Genomic DNA, 27,963 nt, shown 5'->3' on the forward strand with positions numbered 1-27,963 from the left:
ACAACATATTTGTCATAGGTAGACGCATTTGTAGAGTAGTTAGTATTGTGAGCACATAACGGTACCAACACAGGGCTGACTTTGTGGCTTGGACACTGAACAATGTCCTTCCTTTACAGTCAATTTCGGATTTTTTTAACAGAGACAATTTTATAATGCTGTTGGCTTAACCACACAACAAAAACAAGGTCATTGGATAACACACCGTTCAAAATCTGTGGCTTGTTCCATGCACAAGAACCACAGCCTCTCTTTGATGTAAAACACATTTCCCAAACAAAACCATCAATTTTCCTCATCATCGTATGATCATCTATTCCAGTTATCATGTTTGTTTTACTTTCTCTTCCAATAAAACTCAAATGTTGATGCTACACTCAAACCACACTGTGCTTAGTTTAGAACTCTTTGGTGTGTAAATTTCTTTGACTTGCAGCTACAGTAATTGCCCATGTCCTGCCAGTAACATTTATTAAAAGTTCCCATGCTAAACCCATAGCCCTGCCTATTCACTCCATAGTGAGCCACTTTTGAGCAGACACGCTTGTGAATAACGCGGTCAGTGCTCTGTTGCTGGTGTAGAATATAAGATACTCTTCCTCTTATGCTTGGTTTTAGGATGGAAATCGTAGATTCCCATATCAGATGTTACTTTGAAAATATTCGGGCATATCGTATAATGTAGTGATTCTGTTGTGACTGGTCACTGACAGCTACACATTATAATAAAACTATACAACTGTGGGCTCATGATAAGCAAAGTCAAAATCCAGGCTTGATGTTGGTGAAGTTCCAAAATTATTGATTAAGCTCACGCTTGAAAAGCATCTTACTTGTGCCAATGCAGTTGAGTTGCATGAGCTGTATTAGTCTGAATTTATTTCATAGTTGATATAAAGACTACGCAAACTATAAAGTTGCAAAAGTAAATACAGACCATTCGGAAACATAGATTTAGCAGTAAGGATGGCACTAAAAGAAGTGACATAAATAAAGTGCAGTTTCCACTTGAAGTGTGGCTCATCAGTGTTTCAGATTTCAGATTAATACATGCTCCTCTGGCTTGGGTCCTGACCCTTGTACCCTGAGCTTAGAGTTACTGTCCTCCAGCCTGTGCTGTTCCACTTTACAAATTGGAGACATAAGAACTCTCTTATGGAGGGGTCATCACCGAGCAGTGATTCCATAAAATATGAAAGGTCTCAATAAGACACAGTAATTAAACTTCCAGTAAACAGAAAACACAGTTTCAGTCCTAGGCTTTAGACGATGGGATCCACTCCAATTGGTACATGTTTTGAGTATGTGTGCTCCACATGTGCTATCAACTGTCCCCAGAAGGTATTATATTTTGCTGTATGACTAGTGGCTTGTATAGGCGCTATTACTTTTTGATGAGGCTGTACGGCTATCATAAAGAGGCGTAATGCTGATTTCAAAAGAGATTAGTTTTTTGGATTTGATTTTGTGTTGTATCCAAAGTGATGTTTAGTTAACTATATTACAAGGAATCTGTTCAACTGTTTAACCATCATTAATTAGCGTTTTAAAATATATTTTGAATATTCATGCAACAATTTAATGCATGTAAACAGCACATTTGTGCAAGTAGCATCACAATACAGAAAAGTGTCCAACAGTGGTAGCCCCTGAGCAAGAAAGAAGGGAGGAGGAGAACTTCCTTTAAACTAAATGTGAACCTGGACCTTAATTGTTTTTCATAATAAACATGCATGTCAGTTCAGATCATTCATCAGCAGCTCATTCCTTTTTACTTGGTTGTTTAATGTGATAGCATTGCCTTTGCCCATTTCACAATACATCATTGTAGTTATGACAAGGATATACATACAATAATTGTGATTATAACTTACTTACATTTGCAAGAAAACAAACAAACAAACAAACAGCCCTTCCCCTCCAAAAAAGTGGATTCAGTATCCACAGGTTTCTGATCCCTGTCTCCTCCATTCCTCGCACATGGGCTGCCACTGGTATCTACAGGGTGGGGGAAAATATCTTGCCTATTTCACGGATTATAATTGCCCATATGAAGTGCTGTACTTCTGAAGCAAATAGAGGGGTCAGTTATGGGGCTTATTCCTTTTGCCAAAGGGGAGGTAGAGAACTGGATGAAAAGCACTGGCTAAAACATGTCTGTAAGAACTGTACATTGACCTTTCCTCTACAATTGTTCTGTACACCTGGCAACAGTCACTGCAGAATTCTCACATCACCCTATTTTAGTACTTTACTAGTGTTAATACAAAGGGGCTGGTTCCTGTTGCAGAAATAATATTTGAGAACATGTAGTCTAGCATAGCTGTAATGAGGTAGGTCATTGTGAAAATGGTGTGGAACTGGAATGACCAATGTTACCATGAAACAATACAGTACAAAAGCAAGCATTATATTTATAGCACTGACAGCTTTAACAATGCAATAAGGTAACTGCATTTAGTCTCAATGTAGTTTTGCGTATGCAGTGACTCATGCAATAAAAACAGTACTGTGCTTAATTTGGTTCTCAAGGGATGTTGTAAACCCAATGGACAATCTCTGTTTGTCTGTTTGGGTCTCCCACACTATGTGATGTTCAGTCATGCATGATTTAAGGAATTATTGCTCTGTCACTAATATATTTCCATGAGGTGCCGATGTGATCTGCTGAATTTTTGCATCCCAGCATGCATGTAGCAGTTTTTCGGTGCTGACATGGGGACAAAGCAGTGGGCAGCAGAGCTGAGGTCAGACAGAGACCTCAGCATTCATCTCTTGTGTCTTCTTCCTGTGAGGGACATCTCTCTCCAACCTTTAACCTGACCTCCCCTGCGCTCTTTCCACTTTGCTGAATTACAGTGATGTTATTTTAAATAAAATATGTTTTTACATCTAGTAGCTCTTAATATAGGCCTCTGATGGGTGAAAATGGATACACTAGCATACTGTTAACTGTTAATAAAGCAATAAAGATCTGATAGGATGGGGTGCTTTAAATAATGAATTAGCTGACAAATTTTTACATGTGAGCATCAGATATGCTAAACATATTTTGTTGTAAACAGCACAAGACCTGAAAGCAATGAATTGTGGGTTGATAGTGTGGAACATTATGGGTACATTATGATGAAGGTCAATACAAGGTCAATACAAACAATTCATAATGTTACACAGAATTTATATACTTTACTGTCGATGAAAATATGACTAATTATTACTTCTGGAGTTTTTATTGTTATTTTTGATTTCTTTTCTTGGTTTCATTTTGAAATGTTTTCAAATATTCTTTACTTGCAGAAAAAGTGTATTAAAATATATAAAAATACATACAAATGTTGAAGTAGTATATGTATAAAATATGTATATGTGAAAAATCTCCATGTAAAATAAAACAAATGTACATATACACATTATTATCATTATTATTAATTTTGTTGTTTGTTGTTGTTATATGCACAGTTACATAGATGTTCAAGTCTATATAGTAAATGATAATGATTTAGATATGACCTTTGAAAACTGCCCACGTCTGTTTAAATTAGATATACACAAAAAAAGGAAACATCTTGGACTGTGTCTGCGCTCTGTCATGTTTTTACTTTCCACTCCAATCTGTCTCCTGCATTTTCTCTCTTTTTATCTCTTTTCTCTCCCCCTCTCTTTGGCTTTCAGGCTAATGGATGTCACGATCTCTCTCTCTCTCGATAGTCAATATCATGTTTCTTTGTTCTCCTTGATTTTCTTTTTTGTCTATTGATTATAGAGAGGATGATATTCCCAGAGAGAGAGGGAGAGAGAGAGAGAGAGAGAGAGAGAATATGTCGATGCATGTGTGGATTTGTACTAATGATAGAGAGTGAAGAGGATAGATCAGTGTATTCTAGCACACTAGAGCCTAAATTCTATTATTCAGATAACTTCTGAATAATTGTGTGTGAGTGTGTGTGTATGTGTGTGTGTGTGTGTGTGTGTGTGTGTGTGTGTGTGTGTGTGTGTGAGTGTGTGTGTATGTGTGTGTGTGTGTGTGTTATGGATGCATGACACATCAAAACACTTTCTCTGGGTTTTATTTTCTTAGAACCATTGAAGGCACCATGCTGTATTCCCATTACTTAATGCAGTGTGTAGGCCCTTCTACTCACGCAGTGGGTATCTCTCAATCTATTTCTCTCTCTCTTAAACAATATAACAATTTGAAACCTACTCCTCCTACACCCTGTGCTAGGGCACTGATAAATAGCCTACCTGTTGAGAACACTTGCCAACTAGGTTTTAATGAGTTTACCCAGCACAGAATCCCTGTTAATTTGAGGGTGCCAACTGTGGGTACGGACTGATAAATTATGGTTACAGATTGATAAATTGTGGGAGAGATAAAGGTACGAACTGACAAAATTCTGCTACTAAAAGGTAACGGAAATGTTTATTTTTCAACTATGTCCTCTAAGGGGCTTTACACTAGCTAGACATTAGCTGCAGTTTACCATTGACATTTTTGCAATACTTCCTATATAGTCTGCAACACAAAAATTTTGTTTTGGTTCAAATGAACTGGCAGTACTGTTCTAACAGCTCATGTTTTAGTTAGTCTACCAACGGTAAGCTAATAGTTAGCCTAGGGCTAGCAGTTTGCTATGAATATTTGTTGACTTGAACGAATGGTTTGAAAATGAGAGATTGATGCAATTTCAACATTTCTGCACAATTTATGTTTTAAAGATTGGCAACTAGCTGCTTTGCCTTACTGTCACCGAGCTTGCACATCTTGTATGTAGAGGCAGCTAGCCTTGATATTAAATGCAACTAACCTGTATAATAAATATAACATGGCCAGTAGTAGGCAAGGCAGTGGTAGCTAGAAGTGATTGATACTTACGTGCTAAATTTTATTAAGTCTTAATATCGTTACTGGGTTTATCCATGGAAGTTAAGTTTCAATTCACATGTAAACTAGTTGGTTAACAACTTATCTGTCATTTATGGGCTAAATATGGGAAAATACACAGATGATGTTAGCCACTGTTCATGAAACTTTAACCCGCTTGAGAGCCTATAGTCATTTATTCCATTTCCACTTACCTTCTCCATTCATGTTTCCAATGATGATATGCTAATGTCACCTACTGTAGAACTAATTGGTTGCACTAACGCAAGGTACATCCATATGCTGTGCTAGTCAAGAGGACCCAGTTATGTTATGTGTGGTAAGTATTGTAAAGTATTTTATTGGACATGATTGTTTTAGTATAGCCCTCTGTTATAATCATTATTCCTTTAGTGTTACAATTCTACAGCCGAAGAGAGATGCTTGCTGAGTAAATTCAATAATAGTATACACTAGAGACCATTCGTTTACCCTTTTTGTGTAGTGTATTTTAACTGTTTTTTTAAACTGTGTTGTGTATGTTACCTTTATTTCATGGTGTCTCCGTTAATATTCTTCTTCTCTATCTCTCTCTTCCTATGCACTGTGTCTGTTCTCCTTGCTAATCTTTGTCTAAAATCACTGAGCTAATCCTGCATCCATCTGTCATGGAGAGAGAGATGGAAGGGGGGGTGGGGTCGGGGGCGGACAGTTGTGAGAAAGTTATTTGGAAGTGAATCTGTCCTAATACAAACAATAAAAGTGAACAAAAGAAGATCCAGCTCTTCTCTGTCCTCCATGCTAGTGGAGTAGTCCGTAAATGTCAGTGAAGTGCTCAGTGATAATGTTCTTTTGCACTCAGCCAAGATAATGGATCTGAATTTAACCATTTTCAGCATAGCCTGCCAGCATACATAGACTATAAATTTATTCTGTATTCTAGGACAGATTCAGGATTGCAGAGGCCCAAAGCAGACCTGTAAATGCCTGTTTGGGTAGTGGGAACCATAATAAGTTTACTTAGGCCATATGCACCCATGTGAAATCCTTTCCAACAGTTACATCTAGTGGTGAAATATAGTATTACTGTAGACCCAGGGGAGAGAGTGTGACTCATATGACCCTCCTCTGCCTGAGGGATGAAGCTAAGCAGCATTGGAATTGGTTATTATTTGGACTGGAAACCTCCTTCGAAAACCAGGTTGCTGCTGGAAGTGGTGTTGGTGGGCCAGTAGGCGGCAGTACTCAACCTTACAGGATATCAATGCTCTAGTGCAGTGATGGGGACAGTGCTGGAGGAGATGCTGTCTTTCAGATAAGATGTTAAACTGAGGTTCTTACTCTCTGTCGTCATTAAAGATTCAGTGGTGCTTCTTGCAAAGAGCAGGGGATTTCTTGGTGCCATGGCCACATTTCCAGAGAGTCTCTTTCGATATGGCCCTGTGATAATCCCCAATTGTGACAGGCTAAATAATTCCCTCCTTCTCCACCACAGCAGATGTGTGAGTGCAAAATGGATCACCCAGGTGGTGCTACACATTAATGGGGGTTGAGGTGAGTCCTCCGCTTCACTGTAAAGTACATGGAGAACCTTGACAGGCTGGAAGGAGCTATATAAATATATTCTTCTTCTTATTATTATTATTTTCTTTCTTGCATCTGGTAGTGCATCTATAAAAGCAGGTCCAAACAATGGTCCTTGGGTGCTATATAATGTATATAATAAAGCTATATAATGTATATAATGTACTGTATAAGGTGCTATATAATGTACAGTATATAATATAGCTATATAATGTATATAATATAGATATAGTGCTATATAATATATAATGACAATGTATTCACACAACATATGAAACATATGTCCACAACACATTAAACTTTATTAAATATACTCATTATAACAACTAAAACAGCAAAGCACATTCCTTTCATAACTTCATAACACCCTTCATAACTGTATATAACACATGAACTGATATTTCAGAGTATACACATTGGTAAGCTGTTCTTATCATGGCAGCAGCAGAGCATAAGTATGTAAGTTTCACTATCAACATAGAGAATATATTAAAACCAGTCAAAAACAGATATAAAAGTAAATCTTATTTTAGTCAAAGCAGAGCATATATTATTCAATATATTAGATTATTTCCTTTTCCCGAAAGCTACTTATCACCTTTAATGCCATGTTGCACAGATAATTCTAATGGAACTAGGCCCATACATTTTCTACTAATGTAAGCACTGTCAGCATTACAGCATTCTACAGTAAATTATAGAGCAACGATTGTTGTGCTGCAGTTTAACTACAATCAAGCCTTACATAAACACATCCAAGGTGCAACATAATACATACCCCTGCAACATTATTAATAAAAAAGTACAGTAGCAGTCAAAAGTTTGGGCACAAGTTTTATCATTTTTTTTTACTATTATCCACATTTTAGAGCAATAGTAAAGACATCAAAACATTTAAATAACACTAATGGAATTATGCAGTGATCAAAAAGGTGTTAAACAAATTAAAACTATCTTATATTTTAGATTCTTCAAAGTAGACAAAAATATTTTTTAAAAAATATTTTTTTTTGGAAAGGAGTTCATACATAGGCATTCACTATTTATATTTGTCTAAGAAACAAATTTCAAGCATTTAAGCATACGTCTTTAGATCAAAATGTCTTTGAATGCATGTTTCCCATTATCTTAATCAGGTGTGTCCAAACCTTTGAATGGTACTGTATATGTATGCACATTTCTGATAACAAGGAGCATGTATGCTGCTAAGACACACAAAATATAACATCACAGTAATATACAACAAACCTCAAAATTAATCGTAAATTAATCACAAAAGGTGCTTTCATTATCACCAGTGCAAAAAGAGAGAAGAAAACATTTATAGTACTATATTTCAATCTTCCTCCTCAACCAATAATTGAAAAAATTACACAAAAATAAAAATATCTTGAGACTGCTTAACCTTTACTTCTCCTGTCATGCTTCCTACTTTGCACCACTAGGCTCCTTTCTCCGCTTGTATTTATTTTTCTAATCTGTATAGCACTTCCTGTCATTCCCAGGAAAAAAAAAAGCTTACATTTCATCCCCACTATAATCATGTAACACAGAGATTTCTGCTTGGGACTGAAATCAGTTTGAATTTCTGTATATCAGCGTCAAAGTGTTTAGAAGTGCAAAACCCACACTAAGAAAGTAGCATTTAATAGGCTGATTTATGGACATGCAATATGTCTCTACAAATGATTTCACTTGGCTTTCTTTTTTTCTGGGAATAATCCAAAGTCCTCCTTATTCAGTCTACTTGTATTTGTTTCTAGTCTACTGTTTCATCCTGCACTCACTTCTACCCTGGAATTGGCTTGTACAGTTGAAATACCTGTTACATTTCTTCTTTATCCCTTTTCTAAATCTCAGTCTCTAACTTCTCAGCTTCTCATCATAGCTCTTCATCAGTATTAGAAAATACTGAACATCAACAGTAGAACTGCTTAGTCTCTCACTGCCTCCTCTGATCTTCCATAGGTTCAATTTAAACAAAATGTATCGATTTCCTATTCCACTGCCCCCTCATTTGTTCTATGTGTGCACTTAATGCATAGTCTTCAATCAGTTAAACTGTTCTGTACTGATATTATATACTGTGATTTTGTTTTTCAAATGAGACATCCTGTTCTTGGGCAATCTTTTTGGCAATAAATGTATTCTGGTGAAATTGAGTGAGTTATTGAATGAGTTATTCATATTACATATTACTGATGCTACTAAGGATTATGTGTGATGTCAAAATTTGCTTGGCAATGTGGTAGTGACCTTTCCAGCTACTGGAAACTCTAATTTCATTACCTGCCTCCCAGGGATGCTAAAACAATAATATTAACCATGCTTTCTTTTAGTAATTGACTATATGCCCACAAACATGCCCATTTTATGGTAACTTCACTTGTTAGTTTAGTCTGTTTCTCCAAATATATAGAATTACCTATCCATCCACTCAGTGGAAAAGGAATGGTATGTTAAAGTAAATTATGACTGAGTGTATCTTGTGACAAAATGTGTTGTCACCATGGTTCATTGTAAATGTGAGTACAACGTGTAAATACAATTGAAGAACAACATTTTGCTTAAGAAAACTGGGCTATGTAAGAAAGCTTAGTTCAAGAATTCATGTTTTGGGAAGTTCTGAAAGTATGCCTCCTTTTAATCAGGGTTCCTCTATTTTGTTTTCCTCCCCTGTGTGTTCATCCAGCCCGTCCAATTTACCCTACTACTCTCCCCCTTTCCCTCCTCCTGCCCCCAAGGTTTGGTACTCTCCCTCTTTCTCATCTGTTTTCGATATCTTCAGTGCCTCATACCCACCCTCCCCCCCTTTACCTCCCTCTGCCCCCAAAGTTTGGTATTCTCCCTCTTTCTCATCTGTTTTGGATCTCTTCAGTGCCTCATACCCACCCTCCCCCCCTTTACCTCCCTCTGCCCCCAAAGTCTGGTACTCTCCCTCTTTCTCATCTGTCTTGGATCTCTTCAGAGCCTCATATCCACCTTCCCCACCTTTCCCTTCCCCTGCCCCCAGAGTATGGTACACACCCTCTTTCTCATCTGTTTTGGATCTCTTCAGAGCCTCATATCCACCCTCTCCACCTTGCTCTCCTGCCTTGGCTTTTTGCATCTCAATGGCGTCTTTTCCCTGTGGGAGTTCCTCATAAGCTGCATCCTGAGCCTTGGCCGCATCAACTGCAAAAAAAGAGAAGGAATTACAATACAGAGAACAAAGAACAAACACACACACACACACAGCCAACCAACCAAAACTCAAAGTATAAAAAAGTAGAGAATATTTCCACACTGGCACATGGTACAGAAGATGATGGTTTGTACAAATGGAACAAATGGTACCAATATGACACAATAAACAATAAAGTGCTGTTTGCTGCATCTCAAACACTGCAGAACTTTCTATTTGGCTCTACCAATAGGCACACACTACAAACAATTTACATATATGCACACGAGAGACTACAGGTGATGGTAGTTGAAGAAAACAGTTCACTGGTTTGTAATATGCACCAGCACAACGTAGCATGCACACAGTAGACATACAGAACCACACTGACACAGACAGATGGAGAAAGAGGGATGAGCAGACTTACTTGCACGTTTGCGTTTTATACAGTATATGATCAGTGCAACAAAAAGAAGTATCCCAAGGATGACGAGTATTAATATGATCCATGAAATTCCTTTTAAGAGAAAGAGTCATAAATGCTGTTGAATAATTACTGTCACAATTTTCAATGATATTCTTGTTCTATAATAATTATATTCTTCATTATTATTACCCACTTGGGAAATGTGCAGTTTAATACAGGTTGTTCCATTTACTGCAGCTATTGCTCATTTCCCTCACTAACCATATTGGGCTGTGTGTGCAACAAGATAGAATTATAGACAAATTAAAGCTGCTTCCTGCATCTTCCACATCACCTGGCACATTTATGCAGTTGTAGAATATATTATGAAAATGTAATATGTATTGCAGACTTACCTGGTGTGATGTGAATGGGCTGACTGAGCATGGAGACTCCCTTAGCCCACACTGCTCTACACATATATTTCCCATCTCTCAACACTGTCCTATCTTTAACCCACATGAGCTTGCCATCCTCTCCTTTGTAGTAGTACCGGTATGTGTGATTCGGAGCGCACTTCTCACAGGTGCAGGACATGTCATTGCCCTTATTTGTGAGCACTGGCTGTGGAAGGGCGGCTAGATCACACAGAGAAGGAAAAGTAAGACAGAGAGCCACAACTCACTCAGCACATCACAAACACAGATGCACCTTCTCACACACACAGGAAAGGCTTGGCACTACCCCAGAGTAAAGGAAATCTGCTCTGAATCCAAGAACAGAGGATGTTTTGACTCTTGGAAGAAAAAAATGTGTGCTATTGGCAGCATAGTACTCTGCCACTTTCCATAGTGTGAGTAACTGAGTGATACAAAGACAAAATGGAGAGTTATTTTGTTATGATTCATAGTTATTTTAATGCAGTTGTGATAATGTGATCTTTCCATTTGTTATTTGTTATCTGAGCAAATGCTTTGAGAACTTAAGTGTATATATTTGTCATACCAGTAAAGCTGATTGAATTGAAAAGGGAGAGATAGAGCTCTGTACCTTTAGTCTTGAGAACCTGAGGGTCAGAGGCGACAGTGTGTGGGAGGTTACTCTTGTTATCTTTGAATTTGTAGGTGGCTTTGCAATGGTAACTCCCCTCATCATCCTGTTTCACTTGGGCTATTTTGTATGCAAAGGAGCTGATTGACAGTTGCTTGCCATCTTTAAAGAAGGCAGCCTCGCTTATAATTGGTTGGCCCCATACGAGGCATTGTAGAGTCAGCTCTTTCCCCAAAGTTGCAGGTTCAGGCAGGGTCTCCAACATCACCATTTTATCTGTGAGAAAAAAGGGAGAGAAAGAAACAGACTGAATGAACCAAATGATGTGATTCTTCACTATTAAGGCAAGATGTTTAACGTCTGTATACAAATAAACAAGCTAGAACATGTTCAAAATACTACTGTATGTACATTGGAACTATTACCAAAATATCGAATTATGGTTAGATTGATTTTGAATCTTGGAACAGTAATGTAAGTGAGATTTAATTATGTTTCTCAGTCTGTGAGGGGTGATGAACAAGGATGTCAGTTCAGTAAGGTGCGCGTGTTCTGTATGTATCTGATGTGCTTATTTTATGATTGCACATCAGACGAGTGTGCAATCATAAGCCAGATGAGTATGAGAAGTTCGCTGGAACTGTTGCGCTGCATGTGCTACCTGTGGTTGTGATAGTGATAAGGTTGCTCCTTTTCTTGGTTGTCTTGTGTTCACACCAGTAGAGGGCAGGTGACTCATTTTCCAGTAGGGTCTTGGGATGAATCTGAACTCTGGTTTCATTGGAGGACATTAAGGTTGACCTAATTATAATTCTGCGTGCACGATGCCCCTTGTACACTCGGCAGAACCAGCCTTCCAGTCCCTCGTCAACTTGGAGCTCCAAGACAACAGAGTCCCCCTGAGTGATCACTGGCAAATCAGATATCAGGGAGAGAGTGGCCGGAGGGATGTACTCTAGAATGGGTAGGAGAGGGAGGAAATGTGAGATTTAGTGTAAGAATGCAAAAGACTGTTGCATTGCAGCTATAGGTCACAGCTTTCACACTCTGCAAAAGCTTTTGTGGGAGAAATACGGGATGGCCTAATATTTCCCCAGAATTCTCATTACATTACATTCATTTAAGAAATGCTCTTATCCAGAGTGACTTCTAGCACCACAGGACTGAAGCATATCCATTCAGGTTAAAAGGCCAACAGTGTCGGACCAGGCTAACAACACTCCCAGACCAGTGAATGTGAGCAAAACCACTTTCAAGTACAACTGCAAGTTAAATTATGCTAATCTGAACCTATACAGCCTTCAGCTTCCCTAAAAAGGGAAGTCAAGTAAATACACTACCATATATCACACAGTCGCTAGACCTGTATTAAACTGCACAGTCACAGTATCCATAATGCATTGCAATACTACGAATAAATAAGCGGAAAGTAATGTAAGCAGCAGGTGTTAGGGGGTGGGGACTGAGGTGGAACTGAGATGCAGTCTGAAGAGGAGGGTCTTCAGTCTGCATCGGAAGATGGCCAGGGATTCTGCTGTCCCTCGTGGGAAGTTCATTGCACCACTGGGGGACCAGTACAGACAGGCATCATAGCTGAGAGGAATGACTCTGTCAGGGGGGACAGCCACTTTCCTCAAGGTTGCAGAGTGTAGTGATCTGGTCAGTACATATGGTTTGAAGAGTGATTGGAGGTAAGTTGGGTTGTCCCATTCACTGTCCTGTATGCCAGCACCAAGGCTGAACTTGATGCGAGAGATAAGAGGGAGCCAGTTAAGTGAGGTGAGGAGGGGTGTGACTTGGCTTTGTTTAGGGAGGTTGTAGACATTGACAAGTTATGCAGCAACATTCTTGATTAGCCGTAGGGGTTTAACAGCACAGGCAGAAAGACAAGCACTGAAACCGAAACTACCATGCCCAGCTAATTAGCAAAACAATAACCCTAAAATGGAATGAAAAAACCATTAGATGTTACCAACGAAGTGAAAAGCTACCAGCTATATGAAGCTCAACATAACGTGAGTATTAACTTCATATAATGTTGCTAACAATAATTGGCTATCAACAGTGAAACTAACCTGATCTAGTAGAACACGCTCCTGCCACATCTGATGAAGTACATTCTTATTCTCCTCACATAAGTCTGGGATTTTGGACCAAAACTTGCACAAGTATTGGCTATCCTTGAGCAGAAAAGCCACAGCGAAATCTTGGCCATCATAATGTGTAGATGCATTTACCCAAAACTGTGATATTTTTAGGGTCGCTCCTCAGTGAATCCCTCTGACAGGAATATGATCCAGAGTTCCTGGTGGAAACGGCACTGATGATCCAGGTTTCATTAGGATGGTCATTTTTTTGATCATTGAGGAACCATGTCACCTGCCCTGAGCCATTACAGCTCAGCACTAATGTATCCCCAGAGTATATCTCCTTAGTTCCAGGCCATATAGTCACTGAAAAAAAGAGTATTAATACCATCAATACACACTGATTGAGACATTGCATGTTTTATGAGACAAAACTAGTAAAATTACTCAAACTCAATCTAAATGCATAATAATTATTCTGATAAGATGAATGTGAGTTCTTGTTGGTGTATCATGAAGATATAGTAATTTCATTGATAAACAAAGAAAACATCATATGCAGAGTACCATTCATCCAAATTCTATAGTAGGCTTATAATGAACACCTCAGATAGAGCTGCTGATGAAGTTTCTTTTTAAAAAGGAAAGTTCTAAAAAACTATACACACAATAATCATGGACAGAAACATGTTTTGGGCTGTTTTCCTGTTATTTGGTACATCCCAGCATGATTATACCATGTCTGTGTATTTTATACACTTTAAATGTTATTGAAATATGGGTTCAATGATCAGTAATCCACATTCCTGAGTTTATAGGATGATGTCCACTGAACAAGCTTGATGTTATCTGCCATATCACTTTCAGTCAACAGGTTAATACTCTGACAAGGTGTACATCGTACATAAAAAACAGAGTACCTTTGAGGTGTGAGTGTCAATAAATTTGGTCCTGGAAGCCAATGAGCACTAAAACCTAATACACAAAATGTATCCGGTAGAATACACAACTAAAACTACAGCACTGAGAAAGAATATACCTTCAGGTTTCACCTGGCCCTCCGTCAATGCAATAAACACTGGAAGAAAAAACAAACAAACAACAACAACAACAGTGTTATTAGCCTTACAGCCTCATGGCCTAGCTCCCTGGGGCTGTGTGAAAACACATAGCAAGGAACATGCCCCATTTAGCTCACTTGCTAAAATGTGGGCCGCATAGCATGCTTCATAAACTATGGGTGTGGTGTTGAAGGCGGAGATGGAGGATGGAGGGTGATATGTTATTAGATATTAGACATAATATTAGACATGATGAGAAAAGGGGGTGAAAAAGAAGTAATCAGGCAATGGAGAGTATAACACAGGTAGCAATGCAATAGAGAAGAAAAACCACACATTTGTCTGTTTGTGCTTTGGAGATGGATGAGAGCCTCATGGATCTTTGCCAAAGTATTAGTGTCAGTGCTCTGCCTCCTTAGCTGTTGTGTTTTTGTTTTCCTTGCCCATGTGCTTTTGTTTTCCCTTGTATCTTAGTCCTGCCCCGCTCCCCGCCCGGTCTCCGCCCGCCTGATTGCCTGCACACCTGCTTCCCATCCCCTCGTCAGCCCTGCCCTATATCTTCCCTGCTTTTCCCTGTCCTGTTGCTAGTTCGTCACAGTGTGTTTCTCCTGTTTCGTCCCCACCGTTTGCTTTTTGCTTCTGTCTGTGTGTTCTTCGTTTTTCGACCCTGCTCGTACCCTGACCTCGTTTTTGCCTGCCGCCTTGCCACGTTCGCCTGATTGCCTGCCTGTCCGGTTCACGACCCTGCCTGCTCCGGTTTCCGATCCTCGTTCTGTCCACAGACTGCCTTCCGGTTTTCGACCCTGCCCGTTTCTGTTTAGCGATCTGCCTGACGATTTCATTTAAGACGCTTGGAACCCGAAACTCCCGTGGTCCGCGCCTGAGTCCTTGCCTGAGCCTTGACAATTAGTCTGTTATTGGCAATATTGTGGTGCCAAGAATTATCTGAGAAAGACTTGTGGATGGAGCAGGACTCATTTAACTATTGGATTTAACTATTTTGGATAACGTGAGCTTATTAATTGTCCAAAATAGAGCAAGAGAGTTGAGGGCAAAACAAAACAAGGAAAGTCAACTACATCAGATAATGAATAGGATAAAAATAATATGCAAATGTATTATCACTCTCAAACAGATGAAACCATAACCTTATCTGTACTGTACTGTTTGTATTGTTATTTTAAATCCTCCCCTTTGTTCATCTACAATGCACAGATGCAAGCTGTGCAGGCTGTCATCTAGAGCTTTGACTTAAAAAGACTTGACACATTGTTCATGCAGACATGTGTAAGCTTCAGTCTAGTCTTTCAGTTTTTTACTGTGGAGAAATGCAACTATTCTTTAACTCCCTTTCAAAATAAAACTGATGACATAAATTACTGCATTTTGACCTCTCTATATAGAGTTTAGACTGAACCTGTGTCCACTGTTATCATTGCTGAACTCAGTCAGTTTCTCTGAATTTTGCTCTTAAAATGGCTGGTGTCATTCATACGCAATAAATGTTAGTCCTGATGTCCAAAAGTAACTATTGACATATTCTTAGCTGTTTTTGGCCACAATCTTTATCAAATGTTTCCTCTTTTTGTTCTGGTTGCAATGCACAACACAGTGCTGAAATAGCACTTGCTGTTGCAAACCACTTCCTCATATCTTCAGATCTTTGCCCTTAACCTTATAGCCTCTTACATTTAATTTCTTCTTTTGACACTGTAAATTGTAATTGTCTGAAGGAAACCCTAGGTATATAAGGTATCACTTTGTCTTGATTCAAGGTTTATTGTTGAGTTAGGCAACAGTTTATATCTCTCAGCAGCTTCAAATCAGACACAGCTTCATTCACCAAAAAGAGGCTCCCCTATAGTGTGTCTTCTTTGCGGATGTAGATATCCCGAGCAATGCTCTTATCACATGGCTTGACTATCGTAGCAACCTGGAATGTGACCTACATCTGAAGCAGAGAGCAAATCACTTGCCATACTTAAACATTTTAACGCTGGCTCCTTGTCAAGTGTAGGACAAATTCCAAGGTTCTGTGCCTGCCCTACTATGTTTGCGTTGGCCTTGTGCAGATGTACACTCCTGCCTGTAAACTCTGTCTCACTAAATCCAGCATTCTTATGCTGCTGGAGACTGAGCTTTCTTTAGTGCTGCACCTCATCTGTGAAACTCCAAGACCAATTCAAGGAAGAAATACGGTGTGCTGAAAACCCATATGTTTTAACCCTGCTTTAGCACATCACATTTACCTGCTGTTAATAGCTTTATATCATTTTTATTTTCATAAAATAAAATACTATCAACAAAGAAAATCTATGAAAAAAAATTGCTAGAAATAATGATGAAAAATACAAGATTGTTCATGCCATAATTAAACACAATACACAATGTGAGTGCAATGCTTTGAATTCATGCCAAAATCAAATGCAAATATTTTGAAATACGGTAACATACCATTTTTAACAGCCCAAGTGAGACTGAGGAAAGAAAAGTTTCTTAAGAAAATAGGGCACAATAGCTACCTGGGTGCTTGCCCAGCCTCACAATCTGGACTATTTAGTTAAGGACAGCACAGGAACATGACATCTTGAGTTGGAGCAGGAGGAAATCAAGAGCAGTATGAGGTCATTGGGATAGAATATTTTGCAGGGTGCTCAAACTTTGTCTTTGAACTAATGCCTCCAGAACCAAGTCTGAGACCAAATGGGGACATCTTGCATTTTTCTTGCATGACTTTCCTAGGTAAAATGGTAGCAATGCACCAGTCACCCCTGGTCCCACTCCCTCTGATCTGACCACACCCCCAACTCCAGAAGTGCAGTTCACTTATCCCGCCTTATTGGAGAGAAATGCAATTGAGTACAACATACCAACAGAGAAATGCCGATCATGGGACTGAAAACTGACCAGTAGATTAAAGAGGAATTGTCTTTTTCTTCACAGGTATAATATATTTCATATCTGTATATAGGATCTAATTTAGCAATGAAAAGTTTCAATTTTGTTCACCTGTGTATTCCATTTAATTGTAGGATGGAAAGTTAGATGGATAATCTTACAAACAAGTGAATCTGTTTGACAGGAAGTACCCTGGTGTTCAAGCAACTAGATTGTGTAGGCACTTTCTTCCCGTAGCAATAGATCCTGGATCAGCATCTAAGTCTCCCACAAAATTGGATGGGGTTAGGATTGGGGTTGAGAAAGCTGATCTTAGATCTGTTGTTGCAGAAAGAAAGTACCCAGAGCCAGGTGGACACACTGTTTTTCCTAAGCAAATCTTAGCTTAAATCCATGGCAGATAATGATTTTTCACCATCAAATCAGCCAATACCGTTGTTGTTTTTCTGAACCTAAAGAATAAGACTTGCCTCCAAAATATTTGGAGGCCACTAATTTTTCCCTATGGACCTGAATGCCAAGAGCAAAAGTGACCAGCATCTTCCCACTGGAATTTTATTTTCAATATTCTGCCAATGAGGTTCAGTGAAGGACAGTGCAAGAGCTCTGCAGACTTTTGCTTCACTAATATTTAAGAGATTGCATCAAAAAGTATTCATAAGGGCACCCTAGACTATCTGTGTGGTTGAAAATTTGGATCCTCCTCTTTGTGCTGCAATGTGTGCACGTGCTTCTTATTGAAACTTGCACCATGAAATGACCACACGGAAAAGAGTCAGCATAAGCAAAAATAACACAGCTATCATCCACTGCTATCTTGTTCTTCTTTCTGTCAACCCATAATACCATGCAGTTCTATAAGCACTAATTCTATGAATAATTGTGTACATGCTCCCATAGTGAATGCTTAAATTTATAACACTTATCTAGTTAGCTATATATTTAATACCATATAAGGAAGTCAGTCACCCAGCACTGTATACTGTACAGTATTCCAACTACTGAGATCTGTATGCTACAACAATGTATTGACACCCATTAGATGTAAAAAGAGATATTGTGCATTCCATTACAGAACTTTACCTCTTCTGTTAGTATCAACATGTATATTTAATTGATCTAAAATTGATTCAATTTCTAAAAAATAACAGCAATCCCAATGAGAACATAGGATGTGAAACTCGAGTAGGGTGTACACTACTCAATTCCACCACAGAGAATAAAGTAACTTATTATTTGTTTTGAACAAAGAAAGAATTAACCAACCTTCCTCCATGAATAAACTTGCCATTTTTCATTACAAGCATGTTTAATTATACCTAAAAATGTTGAAACTTAGTCTTATTCAATATATAACTGATCTGTTGTCAACTGACGAGTGTGTTCCATTCAGAGAATTTTGTGTTTGGCTTTATACACTTTAAACCTGTCAGATTTGCGTGTCAGCAATTCTAAAACCACAACAAAAATAAACAAACAAACAACAAACAAAAAAACTTTTCTTGTCACTGCCTGCAAAGAACATAAACAACTATGGAAGAATAGAGAAGAGCTGGAGGACAGAAATGAAGAAAACGGACATTGGTATGGTCTGAAAACAAACTTCTTTTCATATCTTTTCATATCAACTCTCCACACTGCCACATTAGTTCACTGACTGGTCATGATAGGAGTATACCATAAACCAAGTAAGACCATCTTAAAAACATAATTCATGCTCTCCCCTTATCTCTGCCTCCTTCTCCTGTTGTGTACAGCTGAGCCAGAATTAGTTTGTCCTGCACATTGTTGAAGTTTTAACCTGTTTTAACCATGTTCACTCTCTCTTGTTTGTGTGAAATGAACATGGTGGATACTATCAGCTTCCCAGATCTTGTTCAAGGAACATGACCAAGAGAACTTTTCTTCCAGAGAAATAATAATTTCATGGAGGAAAAGCCTATGTGTTGAGCTGGTGAATTTTCACCTTTTCAACTGCACATCTTACATCATGACAGCTCTCAGAGGTCAAGGCCAATGAACTAAAGAGACAAATCATTTTGTCCACAAGGCACTAAAACTTTCCGTTGATTATTATTTGTGCTTATTTTCTTAGTCACAGGAGTTGACCATCAGTTGTCATTGTAAAGCTGATAATATGTGAAAGTGTTTTTCAGTACCAGGTATCATCCACACAGAGGGAGCTTCCATACAGAACCCATGAAGACAGAACACAACAACCAGCAGCAACAACTAAATTAAAAGCATCCTTTATAAACAGAACACGATGGAATGAACACATGTGCAAAATGTCTGAATACCTTATAGCAAATGTCCAAATGTCACAAAACTGCAATGAAAAGTAAGATAAATTACAATCAATAGAATAACCACATTTAAAGAAAACACAATGGGCAGATTCACTATTCGTTCATATTAATGATTTTCTGTGTATGGTGTGCCTATATTTAAAATGATAAAATGACATTTTGGAATTAGACAATTTGTTCTTAGTTGAAATTTGTTTTTGCATGCAAACGAATTTTACGTCCGCTCAAGACATCTTGTATCACATACGCATAAGCACACATTTGAGAAAGACATTTTGCCAACTGTCACATTTATACATAAACAAAGTTGCCTCTCACAGTTCAAATACATAAACACGCCATTTAACTAGCAATAACTGTATATTTTATGCACAGGTCATCACGTCATTTCACATCAACAGCAATGAGAGGAATTGCCGGAATTGCTCCAGAGAGCAGGGCTACAATTCAGACGTGCATAAAATTCAACGACACGCATTACATATAGCCATGCACCTCTGTACCCCTGGTTTTGATCTATGAAGTCTATTCCCATATACTTTCTATGTGTTGGATACAAATTTTATTGTTAAACAAGACAACTAAGGAAAACCCTTTTCATTTAAAAATTGCTGTAGATATCGGAGTCCTTTCAAAATCGGTCTTATTTTCATCAGTGATTTACCGATGCCCTGGACAGTCCCAAAATCTGAGAAAATATCTTCCTTTTTTCTCTTTCAGCAGCGCCGGCTATACCAACTTGGAAGTAATAAATTATTTTTATGATTATTTTCTGAAATCATTTTTAGCCCTCTAATGTTAGATTTTGCAAACTTGTTTGTTAGAGACGGGACAAACAATTACAGGTCCAAATGGCTTTATTTAGACCCAAACAGGTTTAATGTCCAGTGTTTTTTATAAAGCCATGATGTTACACACCGGTATAGTAGGTGGCGGCGTTCACCTATGACGTTGGTAGTCCGCCATGCCCGTGAAAGGAGAAGGAGAAGAAGTACGTTAGTAAATTTCATGGCGCAGATTAAAAACACAAGTAAGTTGAAACGTTAGCAAATAAAATTGCTGAATGTTCTGAGAACGTTGGGTCAAATTGGTCGTTATTACTATGACTTAGAAAGTGTCTGGTTATAGTTCCATGGTGTGAATAATGTCAAAGAACGTTAGCTGATGTAGTTCGCTAGAGATTATTGGCTAATGTTCGTTTACTGAGCTAGTCTGCTTGCACAGTTGCCAGCTAAGGAGCTAACTGATGCGCTTTATTATTTTAGCTACAGTAGTCACAATGTCCCCATGTGGTTCAGAGACTGAAACAATGTTTTGTACATTTCTCCTCATATCTGCTTTGCTATAACTTGATCTTTTACTTAATCTGGAAAGTTCTGGTCATTATGATTGAGTCTTTGCCTCAGGTTTCATTAACTAACTGAGAGGGTCCTCTCTAAAACCTGCGTGAAGTTGGCACCCCGAGTTTTAAAAAGTTCGAAATGGTGTTACTGTTCGTTTGTGCCGTAAAATTTTTCGTTTGTGCTGCTATGGTTTTTTAGATATAACAAATTATATTGTATGTGCTGTGACGTCACCCAGCACCCCAACCTCTCCGAATTGCTCCAAAATGGTCTCATTCGTTTGTGCTACGTTTGTGCCGTAAAATTTTTCGTTTGTGCTGCTATGGATTTGTAGATATAAACATTATATTTTTAGGCGATGACGTCACCCAGCACCCCAAACTTCTCAGAATTGCTCTAAAATGGTCTCATTCGTTTGTGCTACGTTTGTGCCGTAAAAATTCGTTTGTGCTGCTATGGATTTGTAGATATAAACATTATATTTTTGGGCGATGAGGTCACCCAGCACCCCAACCTTCTCCGAATTGCTCCTAAATGGTCACGTTAGTTTCTGCTACGTTTGTGCTGGTTTGTGCCATGATAATTTTCCTTCGTGCGGTCATGCTTTGGATAAACACTGTACTTCATGGCAAAAATTCTATGACAACTTCCAGAACGCTGCTTTCTCCATAACGAAGAAAGTGGGTTCTACTGTGCAACGTTTTGCTGGTTGGTGGCAATAAGACACACAAAAATAAATGCGCTTTATATATAACTTAAAGGTGTCTGTCTGATATTTGTCCTACTTTTTAAGTTACTTACATCTAGTCAGTAGCTCAGAGTAATACCATTTCGAACTTTTTAAATACTTGGGATGCCAACTTCACGCAGGTCTCTCACAAACAGCTGTATTATATTGAAATCTGTGATTGTTCATTCTGAACTGTTATTATTATACACTACAATAGACCACCCAACTAATTAGGTTGCTTCTTAAGGTAACATTGTGTACCTAATTGAATTGAGGTTTGCCAAAGTGAAAGGGGTTGAATACTTTTGCAAACAGCATATTCCATTTTTCATTTTCTTAAAAAATATTTTGTGGTGTAAACCTCATGTTACTTACTAGTAATTCATTAAAAGTATTATTGTTGTAAATTAAAATATCACATATCAGGTATCAGGTCTGCAAAACACAACCACAAACTATGGATAAAGGAGGACTGTCATCGGGCTCATATCAGACAACAAAGCTGCATACAGAGAGAAGGTTCAGAACTTGACAGCGTGGTGAGCCAATAATAGCCTGGTCTTAAATACCAAAAAGACCAAGGAGATTATCGTGGATTTTAGGACTACCAAGAAGACCACACACAGTCCTATTCACATCAACACAGAGGCTGTGGAGAGAGTCCCCAGCTTCAGATTCCTGGGAGTCACCATCACAGAGGATCTCTCATGGGCTGACAACACCTCAGCAGTGGTGGGTAAGGCACAACAACGCCTTTATTTTCTGAGGAGGCTAAGGAGAGCCAACCTCCCCCAAAAGCTGCTTGTCAGCTTTTACAGATGCACCACAGAGAGCATCCTAACAAACTACATGACAGCCTGGTACAGCAGCTGCACCAAAGCTGATAAAATAGCCCTCCAGCATGTCGTGAAAACAGCACAGGACATTGTTGGCATAGAGCTGCCATCAATGGAACATCTTCACAGCACTCGCTGTATGAGGAAGGCTAAGAACATCATAAAAGACATTACACACCCTGGACACCATCTGTTTAAGCTCCTCCCATCAGGCAGGCGCTTCAGAACAATCTGCACATGCACAAATAGACTGAAAAACAGTTTCTTCCCAAAAGCTGTGACACTATTGAACTTGGATATCTCATCAGTCTGGCAAGATTGAGTATGTTCAATATTGAGTGTGTTCAATATTTACCTATTTATTTACTTACTTGGACTATGTGCACCTTTACTGCACCTTTGCTGCTGGCGCCTTTGCACCCTCATTAGTAGTATTTTATTGTTAATTATATTTTATACGTTGTATTGTTTATATTTTGTACTTATATTGTTCAGATTCTGTACTTTTTTATTTACAATATTTTATATTGCTTTTTTGGTAAATATGTGTGAGGACTAAATATAAATGCACTGTTAGATGTTGACACAAATTGCAATTTTGTTGTGCTTGCACAATGACAATAAAGTTCTTGAATCTTGAATATACAAAAATATTAATGTATTAATTGTTATCCAGTGAAATGAGTGATTTAGAAGGGGGGTTGAACACTTTTGCAAAACACTGTATGCATGTCACATTCTCATTAGGGGCTGAGCCACCCCTAAAGTTCTGATCCTAGAATTGCCCCTGGTTGGAGCGTTTACTTTGACTAATTAGAGATAACATGAACGAGCATCTAATTTAAGAACAGTTGGGATTCATCATCTTATGAACAAGGTTATGAACAATATTGGGTTTGTACAAATGTTTCATAAGTCCGATGTGACTTTTCATACACACTTTTCCCAAGAACAAAATACAATAATTTCTACAAACATTTTGATGAATAGGGCCCAGTGTGTGTAGGCACTGTTCTTCAAGTGTAACATACAGAGTATGTTACAGACGGCCCCATGGTAGCTCTTGTAATCTATTTAAGTCTTTCGGAAGTAATATGTAAAAAATCTTCACATGAAATCTTTTTGATTTAGCACACATTTTGTACAGGACAGTTTTTCCTTATTTTGTCATCTCAGATATTTAAGGAAACACCCCAGGGTTATTTCAGTTGTTATTTCATAAGTCGTTTTACTTTCTATTTCTATCTCATGTCCAATTTGGTTTAGTTTTAGGGTTGGTCATGTATATTATTAGTTTTCTTTTTAGCGACAAATTTCAATCTGTAATACCATTGCCTTTCTATTTTTTTAGCATCAGTTTCAATTGAACATACGTGTAATTTGGCTATGATTTGTTACAAACAAAAACCTTCAGTAGCACAAAAGTTGCTAAATAAATTCAGAGCAAAGTGAAAATAATTCTGCAGATTATTAATTCTCAAAAAATATGATACATTACTTTCTATTCCCTTTGCATGTTAGAAAACTTCAATTTCCATTCTGTGCATTTCATTCTCTGTCCACCACACTGGCTGTAGCCTGTGACTGACATCTTCTTTGTGTTATTCCAAAGTTAACGTTTCCATAGTTTTCCAGGAGTCTTGTGACCTCCTTTTCCCATGGACATGGCATAATTGTCCATTTTTTTCCCAGCTGGCCCTGGGTTTTTTGTTGTCTTTTTATTCCCTCTGAAAAATGCACAGCACTATGCTCAGTACTTTGTGAAAAGTTCAATGGCAAAAATGCTAAATTGTAAAAATGTGCTATAACAAATAATATTTGATTGATTGATTGATTGACTGATTGATTGATTGATTGAATATTTTCTAACGTGATCACCATTGTGCATGGATCATCCATATTGTTGATGGATGCCATGGTAAAAAGTCAAATTTTAACTACTGAATTCACCTGGTTAATCATAGCTGAGGGACAACGAGGTCTGTCTGCCTCAATGCAGGTTCCCTCTTCTGACTTGGGCAACAGATAGGTTACCACATTGTAATCTTGCTATGGACAGAGAATGTTCTTGTAGAATACAGTCAAATAATGCAATTACTTTTGATTGAAAAATGTTTAGTTTTTAAGATACCAGATAGTATTATCTCAGTTTATACAACTGTGGTAGATAAATTGGGATATCTGTCTTAGGAATAAGTGTATAATATAATGGTGTGTAATATGATTTTTATAATAATACACTATAACATTTATTTTAACATTTGTAAAAAAACATTCACAGAAAATATGGGAAAAAGACAGATGGGGAAAAGAGATGAAAAGTGAAGAAAGGATGAGTGAAGGAAGAAGAGTTATGGTAGGGAAAGTGGCTGAATCCATTGAATGAGTTCACTCTCCTGACTGATGCTGGATAACAATGATGAATTCAAAAGAACAGTTAATAAAAAAACTGAAATATGGAAAAGTAGTGATCTTGAAGAGAGCAGAATGAAAAAAAAACACAGAGTTTAAGAGATTGGTATAATCTTACCCGTAAAGATTAAGGAAAGTCGTTTCATGTTGGCCGATGAGCGAAAGGTTCAGTGACCAAAACAGCGTTTGAGTCAGGGACAGTGTGAGTTGACACCATTCTAGACAATTGAGGGGCGTGAAGAAACAAAAACGGAAGGAGTAGAGTGGAAGAGGAGTGGCTCATTTCTAAAGCCTCTGTTTATAAAGAACTTGTTTTTAAGAAATAATATACTTGCAGTTAAGTCGCTTTCCCCTTATTCAATTCACTTTTATTTGTATAGCGCTTTTTATTCATTTTATAAACTGAGTTGAATCTTGCCATTTGACTTTGAACCTTAGTGCATATGAGGAAAGGCCTAATGAGGTGTCTGAAGTGAAACTGGCAGGGAGCCTGCCTCAGTGATCACCGAATAGCCATTTACCTCCTGGAGACCTGTACGCTCCAAGCTTTTGCAGTGAGGTGCCCACTCAGCTTGGCATTGTCTACTAAAAGGAGTTTCAGTTTTTTGACCTGTGTTGACAGATGTGACTCCTCCTTTATATTTTTGTTTTGAGCAAACTTGTATTGTTCAACATTTTTATTGTCTTGAAACTTGAAAATAAAATTTTCCTCTTTTTTCCTCAGTACAGCTTTGTTTAAAGAATTGTTGATTCAAATTTTGTGCAATTCCAAAATAAGCTTGGATTTGCTAGTTAGGCAGGCATGCGTTTGTCATGAGGATTTCTAGTAAATGTGAACAATTATTTTTTCAGAATACAGTGGCAATTACAGTAGGTAGGTAGGTAAGGTAATGGGCAAATTGTGTTCTGACTGCATAAATGTGTTAGGAGTGCTGTTGAAGAATCTGTGGCGCAGCATCTTCTGCTGCTTCCATGACATGTTGTGGCGGGAGCTTTCAAGTACAAATGGGTACAAATGGTACCTTTCTACTCTCCTGACATGAGCATCCATGGATGCTTTACAGCAGACTAACAACAGCTGTATAAAAATGGCACTCCCCCATGGGTTTCACAGCATATGTGTGACTGTGAAACAGCATTTTCTTTGTTTTCATCAACTGTCATGGAGGTTCACTGCAGGTTTATTCAGGCCCTAAGATTTTATGTTCAATATACTACCATTGCAGGAATAGCTCAAGAGCTGAATGACATAAATAACAAAGCAGTTGGTACACTTTCTGTTAAGATTTGACATTAGCAAAGGACTCATAGGGACAACCGTTCCTTGTGTTTCCTTGCATGTGAAAATTTGGACAATTGTTTTAATGCTGCCTTGTGTGAATGTACTACATTATAAAGTTTTTGCAGTCATGCCATCTTGTGCTTCACACTAGGTTACACCCTATAAAAGGCGACACACCATGAAATGACCACACAGAAAGGCCTCAGCATGAATAAAAATAACACTGGTACTTAGCGCTCTCTAAGTTCTCCTTTTGTTCAAACCACAATGCTATGCAGATCAAAGAATGAATCAGCACTAATTGTATGAGGAACTTTGTGCATGCTTTTTCAGTGCATGCATGAATTTATAGCTACATTTTTAAAACCATTAGTGGAAGTTAGTCATTCAGTCCTATATCTGTTAAATTACTGAGATCTGTATGTTAAAACACAGTGTTGACATCCATGAGATGTAAATAAAGACAGTCTGATTGCATGTTCCATTTTGCTAAGAGGAGTTCTATCTTTATAAAATTATGTCAGCCTGGGGGGGATGTATGGTGTGAAATCTGCTTGTTCCCAGAGTATTGACCATATTGGGGGCCAAACAAACAATTAGCAAACCTTTCTGTAAAAACGTCCTATTTTATTAAAAAAAAAGCATGTTTGATCATACTCCACAAAATGTAGTAGCACAAGTGTGATCCAGACACAGGTGTGTCCATTCAGATAACTATGCTGAGGTTGATGCATATTTTAAACCTGTGAAGTGAATTGCAATAACATTATCAGAGGTCTGTTTAAATACAGATGCCACTGTACTCAATCAGAAACAGAACATGCAGTCATTCCAGGACTTTAGTGATTCTGTGTTTAAACCTGAGGTTTAAACTCATGATAATTTGGTAGCAATAGGTCGATGGGTTTTGTGGGTCAGTGACAACAAAGACAAAACATTTCTTGTGCTGATTGTCTACTCTCTGCTTATTTTCTTCATCACAGCTGATGAACACTTACAAATTGAAAAGTATAGTGTAGAAATTATGGAAATGAGCAGAAAGACAGAAAATAAGGAAAAAAGACCATGGCATAGTCTTACCTGTAAAAACGAACAAAATCCTTTCCATATCGATCGATGAGCCACAGGAGTTTGGTGACCAAGATGATGACAGTCAGGGACAGTGTAAGAGTCTGCTGACTGTTGTGGGCTAGAACTAGACAGAATGCATTAAAGTGAAAGAGGATGTGTCGTGTGTAGTGGAAATCATCTTTCTGAGAAAGGGGCTGGGAGCCCTTCCTAAATGATGTTCACTTAACTGTTATGCCATTTCCCCAACTTCCTGTGGTGGAAATCACATTTATCCCTTTGGGCTAAAAGTGAACAAATTGAAACATCTGTCAGTAAGAGCTTGTTTGTCCTCATATCTCCTGTTAGAAACATTATTCAATTTATGTGCTTGGTCTCATGGAAATGCCATTGAGCTTACAACCAATAACCTTTTGAACATATGTTTTGGGTTAAACATCAGCAATAAATATAAAAGCTTGAGGACAACTGGGCTGCAAGTATATTTTCAGTGACATTACCACTACCCAAGGTAAATCCCTCAATTTTATATTGAATCAGACAGGCTGGTAAATGTACACACACACACAGTTAATAATCCCACAATATAACTTGTGAAGAAATCCCATCTTGTTAGCCAACAATTTACAGTCTCTCAGGACTGAGATTTCATCTTGCAAAAGCAGACAACCAGTCAACAATACTCAGGTTTTCAGAGCTTGCTAAAACACTATGTGGAAGAAAACTGCTCCTCCTGAATTATTTCAACATTCTGGGAATTCAAATAGTGGTGATTTTACTTCTCATTTAAAAGGCTTCCTTATTCCTTATTTCACAGGCTGCCACAGGGAGCACTCACACGCACACACACACACACACACACACACTTGA

The 27,963-nt window shown here is 38.2% G+C and overlaps 1 protein-coding gene across 1 annotated transcript; it reads right to left on the bottom strand.

Moving 5' to 3' along the window:
• Positions 1-9,158: 9,158 nt before the first annotated feature.
• LOC118782200 lies at positions 9,159-27,212 on the bottom strand. Its single transcript, XM_036535539.1, has 8 exons — positions 27,106-27,212; positions 14,194-14,232; positions 13,305-13,520; positions 11,729-12,022; positions 11,068-11,343; positions 10,434-10,655; positions 10,039-10,128; positions 9,159-9,622 (listed from the first exon to the last, which is right to left on the bottom strand). The coding sequence occupies exons 1-8, from the start codon at positions 27,131-27,133 to the stop codon at positions 9,159-9,161; spliced, it is 1,629 nt and encodes a 542-aa protein (XP_036391432.1). The 5' UTR covers positions 27,134-27,212.
• Between the last annotated feature and the right edge of the window lie 751 nt (positions 27,213-27,963).

This window comes from Megalops cyprinoides, chromosome 1, assembly GCF_013368585.1.
Source record: "Megalops cyprinoides isolate fMegCyp1 chromosome 1, fMegCyp1.pri, whole genome shotgun sequence".
Classification (NCBI taxonomy): domain Eukaryota; kingdom Metazoa; phylum Chordata; class Actinopteri; order Elopiformes; family Megalopidae; genus Megalops; species Megalops cyprinoides.